The sequence below is a fragment of the Nicotiana tabacum genome, chromosome 8, assembly GCF_000715075.1.
Source record: "Nicotiana tabacum cultivar K326 chromosome 8, ASM71507v2, whole genome shotgun sequence".
In the NCBI taxonomy this organism is placed as follows: domain Eukaryota; kingdom Viridiplantae; phylum Streptophyta; class Magnoliopsida; order Solanales; family Solanaceae; genus Nicotiana; species Nicotiana tabacum.
The window spans coordinates 138,704,009-138,721,010 of record NC_134087.1 but is presented as its reverse complement, the minus strand read 5'-3'; the positions used below and the strand labels follow the sequence as shown (position 1 = coordinate 138,721,010).

Genomic DNA, 17,002 nt, shown 5'->3' with positions numbered 1-17,002 from the left:
TGGCATTGGTTTGAGGTGTTAGAGAGGCGTTAGAGCCAGTTATCGAATTTCAGAAGAGGTAATTCTTATGTCTAACCTTGTAAGAGGGAATTTACCCCGTAGGTGCTATATTTGTTGTGTGCTACGTGTTATAGGAGCTACATACATATGAGCTGATAAGTGTCTGTGCGTATGCTAGATTCTTGATCATTTCCGGGTAGCCTTAGAGTCACACCGTGTTTTAACTGTATTACTTGAGTTATCTTTGACTATTTTAATGACTCAATTTATATTTTAGCCCAAAACTAGACTTGCGTAGAGTATCAAACTTGCTATTCTGGATACATGACGAGCTACTTGATTGGACATGGAAATTAAACATCCTTTTATGGATTTCTTCCGCGCTGTGCGTTCTAAGGCCCCGTAATTTTTTTTACCTAGAACCTAGGATTTCTTGGTGCCGAGTTAGGCCAATGTGTTTGAGGATTTTGGGAGTATCATTTGGTCACCGAGGAACCGTAGGTTGAAATAACCTAACCCCGAAACTACACGTGCCTAGGAGTGATTGAGGGGTAAAATCCTCGTGTTGATGTGATGAGATTGTTTTCCCTTATATGGGATGAGAGTGATGTGTTGAGATATTTTCCCTTAAATGTGATAAGATGATTGCTAGCAAGATGTGATGTGACGTCGAACCACACGACATTGTGGTGAAATGGTTTAGCCGATCGGGTTGAGATCGGGAATCATACCGTGCACATGGTGGTATTGTGAGTGGATGTCTCTAAGTGAGATGGCTTAGCTAATCGGGCTGAGATCGGACTCCGTGCTAAAAGCACGGTGGTATATAGGTACTAAAGATCTCCCAACATAAAGATATTGAAACTTACTCGAAATTTATCTTTCTCCTAACTAGATACTTTGATGTTTTTTGAGGCCCTCATTGATTCCATGTTTCTTTCTCATTTTACTGTTACTTGTTCTATTGAGAGGGTGTTTAGTCTTACATACTAGTACTATTCCATATGTACTCATGTCCATTTTGCCGTGGATGCTGCATCTTTAATGGATGCAGGTGGTTCTACAACATACGACATTGATTAGTAATAGCACTACACCCTCTCCTCAGCTGACTTGGTGAGCTCCAATTTATTTCGGGGTCTTATATCTCTTGTCCTCTATGTATAGTATTTTGAGGTATAGCCAGAGTCTTGTTGCCATCACTATCATAGTAGTCTTTTTTTTTCTATTAATTAGACATAGTGTGGGTTGTACCTTGGTTATGGGAAAGTCAAACAAAAGATGTTGTAATTGTATCAAATGTTTCCACTTCTAAACTATGAATTTGTAATGTAATATTTTGGAGACTTATAAATGGCATAACTATTGGTAATTAATTAGTGTTTTTCACATGATCTTCTAAGTCTAATTAATGACAATATATCTTCTCTTTACTCGTGGGTACATTCGGGTAGAAAGCATTATACATGCTTTCTTGGCCGGGTTATATCGGTTGAGTGCTGATTACGCTCCCCGAGATTGGGACGTGACATGCATATTCGTCCGAAAGTTTTCTTAAATTTTATAACTCACATGTATGTTCGTGAATGGGTCCAGTGACCCATCAAAGCTACATATTCTTATGGGATCGGGTCGTTCGCCTCGGTAATATTATGTCATTGTACGTGATAGTTCCTTTGACATTTTCTTGCAATCTTCCTCCCAATATCTTTAACAAGGTTGTTTTCCCACTGCCAGAAGGCCCCATTAAGGCAAGAATTTCACCCTTCATGTTATACCCTTGAGTATCTACTTGTAATTGTCATGCTCAAACTAGGAAGCTACCTTTGATACAACTGCCTTGACAGGATTGTTGGAGGAAACTTGGCTAATATTCACATTGTACTCAACATCCGCGAACTGCATTCAAAGACCATTTAAATGGCAGAAGCCAAAACTCTGAAACATATATCAACAATTTGATTCTTTGAAAGATTTCTAAGAAATGAAAGAATGGTTAGAGAGAAAAAAGTACTTTGAGAAATATGGGGAGGGGTTGATCTTTATCAGCAATTGATGTAACACACTCTTACAGGATCGGGCCGTTCGCCTCGACATTATCATGTAACATATTCTTATGGGATCGGGCCGTTCGCTTCGGCAGTATTATGTAAAACACTTTTACAGGATCAGGCCATTCGCCTCAGCATTATCATGTAACATATTCTTATGGGATTAGGCAGTTCGCGTCAGTAGTATCATGAAACACACTCTTATGGGATCAGGCCATTCGCCTCAGCAGTATTATGTACCACACTCTTATGGGATCAGGTTGTTCGCCTTGAGGTATTATGCAACATTTTCTTATAGGATCAGGTCTTTCACCTTAGCAATATCATGTAACATATTCTTATGGGATCATGCCATTCACCTCGGTAGTATTGATACTCGGCTTAAAGTATGTTTATTTTTATGCATATTACCTTGCATTTTACTCATGTCTCGCAAATTTTGGATGTGTAATGTAATGAATTGTTCTAATTTGTGGTATTTTTATGTGTATGAATCATCCGAAGAAAAATTGGGATGAATGTGCACGAATTGAAGCGAAAAGGGGAAGAAAGGGAAAAAACCATAGTGTAGCGCCACAAGCAGCATGAGGCGCTACTTGTGGCGCACAAAACAAAATCGTCCAAAAGGCCAGCATCAGGGCTAGCGCCCTATGCTAACCTAGGTGCTGGTGATGTGAAATTGTCCCAGTTCGCCCAGGACTCGGTTATTTCGACCCCAAGATTCCCCTAGCTCGTATAAAAGTAAACCTAAACCTATTTTTGCAAGGGAGACGCTACATTGAGAGAGGAACAAAAGTACGAAACACTAAAATTCATCAATTCTTCCATTCTAATTATAGTACTCATAGCTTTTATGTTTGAAAATAAGATTTTGATGATTGTTATGAAAATCAGTAGCTAAGAACCTTATTATTCTGCGGTTATGGGTCGTTCTTGACTATCATAGTAATTTAGTTATAAAAATCACAATCATCTTTTTTCACGCTCACTTGAGAATTAAATATATAAATAGCTTAGATTGGAAAATAGTTAATCATAAATCCTAGTGGGAACGATACTTTCTTATCACTTTATTACTTGCCGAACGTGTATACTTGTGTGTGCATTTGAACCCAACAAGTTTTTGGTGCCGTTGTCGAGTATTTAGAAATTAGTTATTTATCTGAAATATGTTCTTTTTTTTGTTTTTGTTCAACTGTTAATCTGTTTGACTGTTTTTGACTCTACAGGTGCTCACCTTGAATGCTAAGAAGAAGTAACAGTCTAAACAACCTTCCTCCTTCTGATCCTGAACCTGAAAGACTCTTTCACATGTTAAGGAGGGAGGTAGAAGAAATAGTAAGAATTGTAGAGTTGGGTATTGTAGTCCAACCACAACCAATCGAGATGGCAGAAAATGAAGAAAGACCGATGATTGAGGCCACAAGGCCTAGTCTCGCGAACATGACTCTGGCTATCGTGAAGCCTGATATAACTAGGCACTTTGAGCTGAAACAATACATGGTGCAGCTGAGTCAATCCACATGACTACTTGTGGGGTTGTCAAGTGAATATCTCTAAAGACATATACATAATTTCTTGGAGATTACGGATACATGCAACTATCCGAACGTCTCTAAGGACTATGTCAGACTGACTTTGTTTCCCTTTTCTCTAGTGGGGAAAGCAAAGTAGTTAAACAAGGAGCCTACAAACTCGATACACACTTGGGATAATTTGGCACGAAAATTCCTAATCAAGTTTTTTCCCTCTAAGAAGACAAAGGCACTGAGGAGCCATATTTTTGGGTTTCAAAAATAAGATGGTGAAACTCTTCATCAAGCTTGGAAAAAATATAAGAAACTACTCTGAGGCTTCCCACATCATTGTCAGACTGATTAGCTGTTAGGACATACTTCTATGGATGGGTTGGACGAAACCTCCAAATTAAATCTAGACTCAACTTGTGGAGGAAGTTGCATGCAAATGCCATATAGTGAGATTCAGACTCTGCTCGACAGTTTCACCCCAAATAATCATAACTGGCAGGGTGAAGGTGACTCAACAAGGATGATAAAACAGAAAGAAACAGGTACACTCGAGCTGGCTGAGATGCCAGCTGTGCAACCAGAGGTTGCTAAACTAAACAACCAAATGGCTAAGATGGAAATGGGTCAAGGGCATCAAATGCAGCAGGTTCAGAGGATGGCTATATGTTATGAAATTTGTGGAGATAACCATATGAGTGACTAATATCTGGTGAGTTCTGAATCTATTTATTATGTGGGCCAGTAAGTTAGAGGTCCAATGAACCAGAATAATAAATATGGGAAAAACTATAATCTAAACTGGAGGAACCACCCAAATTTCTCATGGGGTGGAAACAGACCATTCAGAATGAATACTGGCCTCAAGGGAACTACAATCAGCCTCAAAAGATACACCAACAAGTAGAAGAAAGCACTAATGAAATATTGAAAAAGCTGTTGATTGACACCCAGCTTCTTCAAACAAATAATCAACATTTGAGGACTGAATTTCGAAACTTAGAGAGGCATAAAGGGTATTTGGCTGCACAACAAAATACTCGACCTGCACGGGCCATTTCCAGCGATAGAGATAAGAATCCTCACGTAAATGCTGTAACTTTGAGAAATGACAGAGAATTAGAAAAAGGCCCAAAATAAAGAAAGAACAAGTCATTCCTAAGGGTGAACTGATCCCTAAAACTATGGGAGAAGCCGAGAAAGAAACTGAAGAATGCGAAAAGACTCCGATTTCAAGGCCACCACCTCCTTTCCCGCAAAGATTGAAGAAGAAAAGTGATGACTGGATGTTCAACAAATTTCTTGATATGCCAAGCCAAATTAAATTTAATCTTCCAGTGGATGATGTGCTACGTGAAATCCCAAAATATGCTAAGTACATAAAGTATATTGTGGCTAACAAAAGGAGGTTGACATTGTTTGAGACTGTGGCACTTACTGAAGAGTGCACCTCGGGAATTCAAAGAAAATTGCTACAAAAGTTGAATGATCCGTAGAGCTTCACCATACCTGTTCGAATTGGTAAGGTAGATGTGGGGCGAGCACTTTTTGATTTAGGGGATAGCATAAATTTGATGCCTCTCTCAGTTTTTAGACAATTGGGGTTGGGAGCTCCAAGGCAAACCACAATCATGTTGTAGCTTCCTCATAGATCTATTCTCCATCCCGAGGGGGTTATAGAAGATGTGTTCCTACAAGTTAGGAAATTTATACTGTTAGTAGATTTCATTATACTAGACTATGAAGCTGATGAACAAGTCCCCATCATCTTGGGATGACCTCTCTTAGCCATCGTCGATGCTATGATCAAAGTTCGTGAAGGAAAATGATCCTCCAGGTTGATAATGTGTAAGCAGTCTTTAATGTATACATGTCAATTCATCTCCTGAGTCACTATGAGGATCTAGCTATGATATCTGTAATTAAAAAGGAAGAAGAAAAAAATGATGTGGATGCATATGTGTATGACACTCTAGAGAAAGAACTTATGTTGTTAGATAACATTGACTTGGATGGTGAGGGGAAGGAGATGGTGCATCATCTGGATGTATGTGCTTACATCAAAGGACTGATCGATTTCGAGCCTCTAGATAGACCAACTGGACCACCCGCCAAGCCGTCTATCAAAAAATCTCCTAAATTGGAACTTAATCCCCTACCTTCCAATCTTCATTATGCCTATTTAGGTTTTGATGAAACTTTACCATTAGTTGTATCTTCTGACTTATCTGTTTTGCAGGAAGAAAAACTACTTCGCATGCTTAGAGAGCACACCCGGGCGATTGGATGGACCATGGCTGACATCCTTGGTATTAGCCCAACATTTTGTATGCATAAAATTCTCATGGAGGATGGGCACAAATCGAGTGTGGAACACCAACGCCGCTTGAATCGATTGGAGAATTTACATTGACTACCAAAAATTGAATAGTGCTGCTAGAAAGGATCACTTCCCCCTTCCCTTTATTGATCAAATGTTAGATATGTTAGCCGGGTATTATTATTATTGTTTCCTTTATAGATAATCTGGCTATAACCATGTCCCAATTGCACCTAAGGACTAAGAAAAGACTACCTTCACTTGTCCTTATGGCACTTATTCCTTTAAGCGAATGCCATTTGGGTTGTGCAATGCACCTGCGACTTTTCAAAGGTGCATAATGGAAATCTTCACTAATATGGTAGAAAAATTTGTTGAAGTATTTTTGGATGATTTCTCGGTCTTTGGACCAGATTTTGATGAATGCTTAACAAATTTGAGTAAAGTGCTTGCAAGGTGTGATGAGACAAATCTGGTGCTGAACTGGGAGAAGTGCCATTTTATGGTACGAGAAGGAATTGTACTCAGGCACAAGGTGTCCAAAGATGGCTTGGAGCTGGATAAGGCAAAAGTGGATGCAATTGAAAAATTGCCACCTCCAATCTCTGTCAAATGAGTCAGCAACTTTTTGGGACATGTAGGTTTCTATTGTAGATTCATTAAAGATTTCTCTAAGATTTCTACTCCCTTGTGCAGGTTGCTCGAGAAGGATGCACCTTTCAAGTTTCATGAACACTGCTTGAAGGCGTATGAGGAGTTGAAAAAGAGATTGGTGAATGTTCCAATTATCACCACCCCAAATAGGGGAGTGTCTTTTGAATGATGTGTGATGCTAGTGACACAACAATTGGGGCCATATTGGGCCAGAGGAAAGATAAATTGTTCTAGTCAATTTACTATGCTAGCAAAACTCTAAATTTAGCTCAAATAAATTACACAGTCACAAAAAAAGAGTTGTTAGCGGTAGTATGGACGTTTTACAAATTTAGGGCCTACTTGGTGGGAACTAAAGTCATCGTCTGCACAGACCATGCAGCCATCAGGTACTTGTTTGAGAAAAAAGATGCTAAGCCTAAACTAATGTTTTGGGTTCTTCTCTTGCAAAAATTTGATGTTGAAATGAAAGATCGAAAAGGGATAGAAAATTAGGTGGCAGACCATTCGTCGTGCTTGGAAACTTGCGAACATGTTGAGGAAGGGGGTGATATCAGGAAAGCTTTCCTAATGAACAATTTCTAGCCATCACAGCTGGCACATCCCCATGTTATGCTGACTATGTGAACTTTATTGTAAGTGGGGTGACTCCGTCAGTGTTATCTCCGGATGGTATGAGAAAATTCATACATGATGTGAGGCTTTATTTATGGGATGAGCCATTTTTGTTTAAGTAGTGTGCAGATCAGTTTGTGCACCGAAGTGTTCTTAAGGAGGAGATAGAGGCAATTTTATGTGATTGCCATGCATCAATCGGGATTCTATTGGCCTAATCTATTGAAGAAAAATATTTTCACTAGATTCAGAACTCCGCGTGCTTTGATCAGCGATGGAGGTACTCACTTTTGTAACAAACTGATGGGCAACCTCTTAACTAAGTATGGGGTAAGACACAAGGTCACAACTGCTTATTATTTGCAAACCAGTGGTCAAGTGAAGGCCTCCAATAGGGAGGTAAAGCAAATTTTGGAGAAAACAGTGAGCGCAAGTTGGAAGGATTGGGCTAGCAAGCTATATGATGCTCTATGGGCATATCACATAGCATACAAAACTCCAATTGGCGCTTCACAGTACATTTTAGTTTATGGAAAATCTTGTAATGTTCCTGTTAAGCTTGAACACATGGCATATTGGGCAATCAAGAAGCTCAACATTGATATGGATCTAGCTGGGGAAAAATGGATGTTGCAACTAAATGAGCTCGAAGAGTTTCGCTTGCACGCATATGAGAATGCGGAGTTGTATATAAAGAGAATATTGTATAAAGAGAAAACAAATAGATGGCATGACAAACACATTTTTCATTGTGAGTTCGAACCTGGTCAAGCCGTTCTATTGTTCAATTCAAGGTTGAAGCACTTTCCTGGGAAGCTCATGTCTCGATGATTGAGGATTTGAAGTAGTGCGGGTTACAAAGCTTGGACCTATTGAGCTAAAGGACCCCTAGAGCAATGGCACATATTTAGTCAATGGGCAAAGAGGAAACACTATTGGGGTAGTGGCGTTCGTCGTCACAATACTTCAATAGACTTGGTGGATGCGTGAGGGAACGTGTTGTGTCGTGCCGCGACATTAAATCAGGCGCTTGTTGGGAGTCAACCCAATTTTTAGTGCTTTCGTAGCTTAGCTTATTTTTATTTTTTTTAGTCAGAGCAGACTAGATTTTTTTGTTTTCTTTATTGTCATAGAACTCATAGGTATGAATGGTGTGAGATGTGTATTGAAGATATATCAATTGTAAGGGTGATATTTATTGAATATATATATATATATATATATATATATATATATATATATATATATATATATATATATATATATATATATATATATATATATATATATACAGTATTACACTATTTTCACCACCATCGAGCTATAATCGGTGGGCAGAGGCCCAGGTAAGTCAATTTTTTTTTGTTTTTTGTTTTTCTAGTTAAACCCCTAACCCATAATACTCGACCAATTACCCACATATACTCACCTAATAACCCACACCCATTCCCTCAACTAATTAACAAAATAACTCTAACCCCCCAAACCCCCATTCTCTCTCCCCGCTATTCTCTTTCCCTTTGCCCGCTCTTTTGCTCCTCCATCTCTCTCTCTCTCTCTCAAGTTCTCCTTTGATCCTTGTGTGTTTTCTTCTTAAACTTAAAGGTGTCTATCTGCATCCCCTTCTTCTCTTGTATTTTGTAATTTTCTTTTGTGTTGTAATGCCCCCCCACCTTCTCAAACGACCCCCACTCCCCAATATCCCCTAGGTCTCTTTTACACTTTATGTTGCTATGGTGGGTGGCCCTAATGTGGATGAAATTGGTTGCGAAAGTTGGTTGTAGTGTTGTATATAGAGTCATACTATTAAAGTCTGGGAGAGAGTGGTAGAGCTAAGGATGAGGAGGAGTGTGTCTATTTCTGAATACCAGTTTGGGATTATGCCAGGACGTTCAACAACAGAAGCCATCCACCTTGTTAGAAGATTGATGGAGTATAGAGAGAAAGAAGGACTTGCATATGGTGTTCATCGACTTAGAAAAGGCTTACGATAAAGTTCCGAGGGAGGTTTTGTGAAGATGTTTGGAAGCTAGAGGTATACCTATTGCCTAAGTTAGGTTGGTTAAGGACATGTATAATGGAATAAAGACCCGAGTGAGGATGGTGGGTGGGGACTCGGACCATATTTTGGTTATGATGGGGTTCTATAAGGGGTCGGCACTCTGCCCTTTTTTGTTTGCTCTAGTGATGGACGTACTAACACACTACATCCAAGGGGAGGTGCCATAGTGCATGATATTTGCAGATGATATTGTATTGATTGACGAGACTCGAGACGGTATGAATGCGCAATTAGAGGTATGGAGCCAGACCATGGAATCTAAAGGTTTCAAGTTGAGTAGGACCAAGACAGAATACTTGGAGTGTAAGTTCAGTGGCGAGACTCAAGGAGGGGAAGGGGAGGTGAGGCTGGACTCGCATGTCATCCCTAGGAGAGAGAGTTTTAAGTACCTTGGGTCTATTATTAACGGGATGGGGATATTGATGAAGATCTCACACATAGTATTTGGGCAGGATGGATGAAATCGAGACTCGCTTCTGGTGTTTTGTCTGACAAGAAGGTGCCACCGATACTTAAAGGTAGGTTCTACAGAGTGGTGGTCAGACCAACGATGTTGCATAGGGCTGAGTGTTGGCAAGTCGAGATCACTCATGTCCAGAAGATGAAGGTAGAAAATATGAGGATATTGAGATGGATGTGAGGGCAAACCAGGTTAGATAGGATTAGAAATAAGGTTATTTGCGATAAGATGGGTGTGGCCCTTGTTGAGGAAAAGATGCGAGAAACAAGATTTAGGTGGTCTGGTCATGTGAGGAGGAGGAGAACAAATGCCCCGATAAGGAGGTGCGAGAGGTTGGCATTGGAGGGCCTATGAAGAGGTAGAGGTAGGCCAAAGAAGAGGTGGGGAAATGTGATTAGGCAAGACATGGCACAGCTTCAACTGACCGAAGACATGACCCTTGATAGGAAGGTATGAAGGTCGATGATTAGGGTAGTATAGTAGGTACTCTAGAGTGTTCATAACCGTAGTATTGGCATGCAGTGTCACTTTCTATTGGTAGTAGGTTTCTGATGTTTTCTTTCATTGTTGATCACATTACTATCTTGTTGTTTTATCCTGCTTTTATATGGCTTTTTGGTACTGTCTCTTGTTGATACCCAATTTTTCCCAATATATTTTTAAAATTCAAAATACCTTTAAAATAGAATATGTATGCATATATAAGCATGTCCAAGGGTTTTATTATTTTTTCATATTTTTAAAGGTTTTATAATTGATTTATTTCCCCCTTTTTATCCATAAAATCCCAATAATTATTTCCAAAATTATTATTTTGATAACTCATCTATTGGATTTTTATATTTATGCCAAAATATGGCTAAAATAATTTTTTACATTTTTTACAATTTTATTTAGTATTTTTAAAGCTAAATTGCACATAATTGCAATTTTAGCCATTTTAAGGATTAATTGTGTTTTTATATTCATAAAATTGAGTCTTGTATTTTTATATTGTTAATTATGTATTATAAATCATTTTAGTACTTTGAATTTATTTTTAGAAAACTATTTGCTATTTTTTATAATTTAAAAAGTGAAAAGTGGCTATTTAACTTGTAGCCACATTTGGCTTTCAATTATAACCAAATCAAGCCCCAATTCCCCGGCCCAATTTCTAATTAAAACCTGCCTTTGACCCTGTTAAATCTTACCCGACCCAGACCCCTTTTTATCCTGGCCGTTGATCACAGAGATCAACGACCACCGTTCACCCTTAACTTTTTTAACCCAAACGACCACCCTAGCCTAAATCATTCTCACCAACCCGCCGCCCTTGAATCCCCTTCCTATCCAATTCTCTCTATAACTTCACTCAAACCCTAGCCGCCGCCACCCAAATCTACCCTAATCCCCTTCAACCCCCACCCAATCCATGGACTCCCATGGTTGTTTGAGACGTGTATTTGTCTCCTACATCCCCTGGTGGCCCGCTTGTGTGATTTCATGGAAAGATCTCAAAGTGATCTGGTCCAGTCCTTGCTCAACTTCTATCCATGGTCTTTTTCCGGCCATCCATGTCTGTTCGAGTTAGATCCACGGCTTTTCCAGCTAAAACAGGTAACGATCTAATGTTTCTTGTCCTCTCTGGGTTCTCCGAAACCCTAGTTCTTGAGATCTTTTACTTTTTAAGATCTATCTTAGATCTAGATGACTCCATAGGTTTTAACCGATCTTTCCTTCGTCTCTTTTATTTCTTTGAAAATACATAGCTAAAATTCTCCGATTTTTTAGATCTGTGATGGATCTATGAGATTCTTAAGGTTTTCACTTGTTTTCCTAAAAATGTTTCTCCGATTTCGAACAGTTCTTTATTTTTTTCAAACTAGGGTTTCAAAACCCTTTTTTTTAAAATAAACGTTTTCTTTCTGATTACTGTGATTTTAGTATGTTTAAACGTTACCTGATTCTTTCCTTTTGGCTCGATTCATTTTTTGTCAAGAAACCAGAATACTTCTGGGTTCGATTCGAAGTTTGAATTTGTTTGCAGTGTGTTTGCATGATTATTATGAACCTTCTGGGTTTTATGTGTGTTCTATATGCTCTTGTGCTTCTCATTTTGATTTGTTCTTAAGGTTTCTTTGATTTTGTCCGAAACTGTGTTATTTATTAGTCCGACCATTTTTTTTACTGATTGCTCACACAATTTATGGTGATTCTATATCATTTCCTTATGTCTACACCTTTGATTCTGTGTATTTTCCTTGTAACTCTATACTGATTTTCGAAAATTGCTTCCTTACTTTTGTGATACTTTCCTTGGATAGTACTGATTCCCTGTGATTTTCAATCTCCACTGTGATTCTTTGAACTAATTTTCAAAATCAATTTGTAATCTGCCTGCTTATATGCCCAATATACTGTTATTATACTTTCCTTACTTGAGAATATTCTGTACTTAGTCCCTATTACATGCATCATGCTTTTACTATTCCTATTATGGCAAAATCAGTCTTGCAAACAATTATTTTCCTTATTTGATACAACTTGTACCCGTTTGAACTATGACTCCCTAATTAAAGGGAGTCCGGGTCTTTAATTGATTCTAGTTTGTATTATTTCTATAATTATGATCAGTCAATACTTGTTTTCCACTTACTTTCAAAGCTATAAATACCCTAATGCTTTCATTAACAAGACACGAACAATTTAGTTCAGAACACCCACTTACACACTCAAGCTCTCTCTTCTTTCTCTGCAATAATTCTATGTGCTGAACACCAAGAACAACATGTTTTAGGTAATAAAAATAATCTACTTTTCTGCACTTTGCTTCTTTGACTGGTATGTCCTAGTTTAATTTTAAAGCTCCAACAACAACATGCTTCCTTGTTTGTTTCAGCTTCTTTCATTTTTGGTCTACTTCTCCTTGTGGTTCTGTTAAGCAACATTACCAACATGCTGTAATGTTTCCCCTTCCCCTTTAGATTAAGGCACTCCCCTGTGTGTTTTAAGGCATACTTTATCAATCACTTATTGTATACTTGCTATCTTATGAATCCCAAACCCCTATCCTTTCCGTGTGTTTATGTTCTTTTGGTCGGTCTGTGATTATACTAGTATCAGCTATTACTGTGCATGTCCAAACCAAACCCCTACTGGGGTTATGTTCTTACTGACAAATGTCTATGAATCCCTAAATCCCTTGACCCCTCTATGTGGCTACTGATTCTGTGTGTGATCCCCTCTTGAGGTATTTGAATTTTGTTTACTACTACCACTGCTTTCAATTATCTCTGTTACTGATTTCTTTCAAAATATGGAGTTGACAATCCAGTTTTTGCACAAACTCTATTTCAAACTATGTCAAGCACTGTCACATATATTCTTAGAATACTAGGTTCTGCCCCTTTTGTGTGAGCCTTGCCTTGGGATCGTTGAATTCCCTCTGAACTTGGACACATGAAAGCTGGCCTTTCCACACTGCACTTACTCTCTTGGTTATGTAATCTGGGTGTGAGCACTGCCCGGGATCCCTTGAGGTCCTTAGGGAACTCTGACACACCCAGATATGAGAAGGCTTTGGAACAATATTGGCATTTGAGGTGGTTTATTGCATAACTCAGAGAGGAAGTCAGAACCAGGATTCCTATGGTTGTAACTTCTTATTTTACATTTTTATTATGTAAGTCAATCACATGGTCTGTAATAATTTGTAAACAACTCTGGGGATGGATAATGGAATGGGAAGGGGTGACTATGCATGCTTTAGCTATCAAAAGGGATAAAAAACATGTTATTAGGTTTATATTCATACTTGCGCAATAGAAACCATGCTTAGGACTCATTTCATGCATTAGAGATCATGTTCTCTAGGACTTACGCTTACTGTTTTCAGCATGTCCATTTCATTATCATATCACTTATAAAATACTGCGTTAATTATATTAATAACCAGAGTTTCTGCGATCATATTCCTACTGCCATGTACACTTAGAGATCCTGTTTTAGGCTAAACAACACTAACAAACATATCATTTCTGCATATTCTGGAAATCATGTTTAAACGCTGTAATATTTGTGCATATAGAAATCCTACTTAGGATTCTGCATCTCTGTACATTAGATACCATGTCTTTAGGATTTTATTTATATTCACTTAAGCACGCTTAGGCTAACTATGAATGCATAAAATGGAATAAAATAATTTTACTCTGTATTTTACAATCAACTGGCAATAATTCTATGTGCTGAACACCAAGAACAACATGTTTTAGGTAATAAAAATAATCTACTTTTCTGCACTTTGCTTCTTTGACTGGTATGTCCTAGTTTAATTTTAAAGCTCCAACAACAACATGCTTCCTTGTTTGTTTCAGCTTCTTTCATTTTTGGTCTACTTCTCCTTGTGGTTCTGTTAAGCAACATTACCAACATGCTGTAATGTTTCCCCTTCCCCTTTAGATTAAGACACTCCCCTGTGTGTTTTAAGGCATACTTTATCAATCACTTATTGTGTACTTGCTATCTTATGAATCCCAAACCCCTATCCTTTCCGTGTGTTTATGTTCTTTTGGTCGGTCTGTGATTATACCAGTATCAGCTATTACTGTGCATGTCCAAACCAAACCCCTGCTGGGGTTATGTTCTTACTGACAAATGTCTATGAATCCCTAAATCCTTTGACCCCCCTATGTGGCTACTGATTCTGTGTGTGATCCCCTCTTGAGGTATTTGAATTTTGTTTACTATTACCACTGCTTTCAATTATCTCTGTTACTGATTTCTTTCAAAATATGGAGTTGACAATCCAGTTTTTGCACAAACTCTATTTCAAACAATCTCAAGCACTGTCACATATATTCTTAGAATACTAGGTTCTGCACCTTTTGTGTGAGCCTTGCCTTGGGATCGTTGAGTTCCCTCTGAACTTGGACACATGAAAGCTGGCCTTTCCACACTGCACTTACTCTCTTGGTTATGTAATCTGGGTGTGAGCACTGCCCGGGATCCCTTGAGGTCCTTAGGGAACTCTGACACACCCAGATATGAGAAGGCTTTGGAACAATATTGGCATTTGAGGTGGTTTATTGCATAACTCAGAGAGGAAGTCAGAACCAGGATTCCTATGGTTGTAACTTCTTATTTTACATTTTTATTATGTAAGTCAATCACATGGTCTGTAATAATTTGTAAACAACTCTGGGGATGGATAATGGAATGGGAAGGGGTGACTATGCATGCTTTAGCTATCAAAAGGGAAAGAAAACATGTTATTAGGTTTATATTCATACTTGCGCAATAGAAACCATGCTTCGGACTCATTTCATGCATTAGAGATCATGTTCTCTAGGACTTACGCTTACTGTTTTCAGCATGTCCATTTCATTATCATATCACTTATAAAATACTGCGTTAATTATATTAATAACCAGAGTTTCTGCGATCATATTCCTACTGCCATGTACACTTAGAGATCCTGTTTTAGGCTAAACAACACTAACAAACATATCATTTCTGCATATTCTGGAAATCATGTTTAAACGCTGTAATATTTGTGCATATAGAAATCCTACTTAGGATTCTGCATCTCTGTACATTAGATACCATGTCTTTAGGATTTTATTTATATTCACTTAAGCACGCTTAGGCTAACTATGAATGCATAAAATGGAATAAAATAATTTTACTCAGTATTTTACAATCAACTGGCAATAATTCTATGTGCTGAACACCAAGAACAACATGTTTTAGGTAATAAAAATAATCTACTTTTCTGCACTTTGCTTCTTTGACTGGTATGTCCTAGTTTAATTTTAAAGCTCCAACAACAACATGCTTCCTTGTTTGTTTCAGCTTCTTTCATTTTTGGTCTACTTCTCCTTGTGGTTCTGTTAAGCAACATTACCAACATGCTGTAATGTTTCCCCTTCCCCTTTAGATTAAGACACTCCCCTGTGTGTTTTAATGCATACTTTATCAATCACTTAATGTGTACTTGCTATCTTATGAATCCCAAACCCCTATCCTTTCCGTGTGTTTATGTTCTTTTGGTCGGTCTGTGATTATACCAGTATCAGCTATTACTGTGCATGTCCAAACCAAACCCCTGCTGGGGTTATGTTCTTACTGACAAATGTCTATGAATCCCTAAATCCCTTGACCCCCCTATGTGGCTACTGATTCTGTGTGTGATCCCCTCTTGAGGTATTTGAATTTTGTTTACTACTACCACTGCTTTCAATTATCTCTGTTACTGATTTCTTTCAAAATATGGAGTTGACAATCCAGTTTTTGCACAAACTCTATTTCAAACAATCTCAAGCACTGTCACATATATTCTTAGAATACTAGGTTCTGCCCCTTTTGTGTGAGCCTTGCCTTGGGATCGTTGAGTTCCCTCTGAACTTGAACACATGAAAGCTGGCCTTTCCACACTGCACTTACTCTCTTGGTTATGTAATCTGGGTGTGAGCACTGCCCGGGATCCCTTGAGGTCCTTAGGGAACTCTGACACACCCAGATATGAGAAGGCTTTGGAACAATATTGGCATTTGAGGTGGTTTATTGCATAACTCAGAGAGGAAGTCAGAACCAGGATTCCTATGGTTGTAACTTCTTATTTTACATTTTTATTATGTAAGTCAATCACATGGTCTGTAATAATTTGTAAACAACTCTGGGGATGGATAATGGAATGGGAAGGGGTGACTATGCATGCTTTAGCTATCAAAAGGGATAAAAAACATGTTATTAGGTTTATATTCATACTTGCGCAATAGAAACCATGCTTAGGACTCATTTCATGCATTAGAGATCATGTTCTCTAGGACTTACGCTTACTGTTTTCAGCATGTCCATTTCATTATCATATCACTTATAAAATACTGCGTTAATTATATTAATAACCAGAGTTTCTGCGATCATATTCCTACTTCCATGTACACTTAGAGATCCTGTTTTAGGCTAAACAACACTAACAAACATATCATTTCTGCATATTCTGGAAATCATGTTTAAACGCTGTAATATTTGTGCATATAGAAATCCTACTTAGGATTCTGCATCTCTGTACATTAGATACCATGTCTTTAGGATTTTATTTATATTCACTTAAGCACGCTTAGGCTAACTATGAATGCATAAAATGGAATAAAATAATTTTACTCAGTATTTTACAATCAACTGGCAATAATTCTATGTGCTGAACACCAAGAACAACATGTTTTAGGTAATAAAAATAATCTACTTTTCTGCACTTTGCTTCTTTGACTGGTATGTCCAAGTTTAATTTTAAAGCTCCAACAACAACATGCTTCCTTGTTTGTTTCATCT

At 38.1% G+C, this 17,002-nt stretch overlaps 1 protein-coding gene across 1 annotated transcript; it reads left to right on the top strand.

Moving 5' to 3' along the window:
• Positions 1-7,469: 7,469 nt before the first annotated feature.
• Positions 7,470-7,997, top strand: LOC107826623 (uncharacterized). Its single transcript, XM_016653623.2, has one exon. The coding sequence runs from the start codon at positions 7,470-7,472 to the stop codon at positions 7,995-7,997; it is 528 nt and encodes a 175-aa protein (XP_016509109.2).
• The last annotated feature ends 9,005 nt before the right edge of the window (positions 7,998-17,002 follow it).

Bases quoted from the DNA above. Each gene is read 5' to 3' on its own strand.
- LOC107826623 (XM_016653623.2), top strand. From the start codon at position 7,470: ATGGGCAACCTCTTAACTAAGTATGGGGTAAGACACAAGGTCACAACT.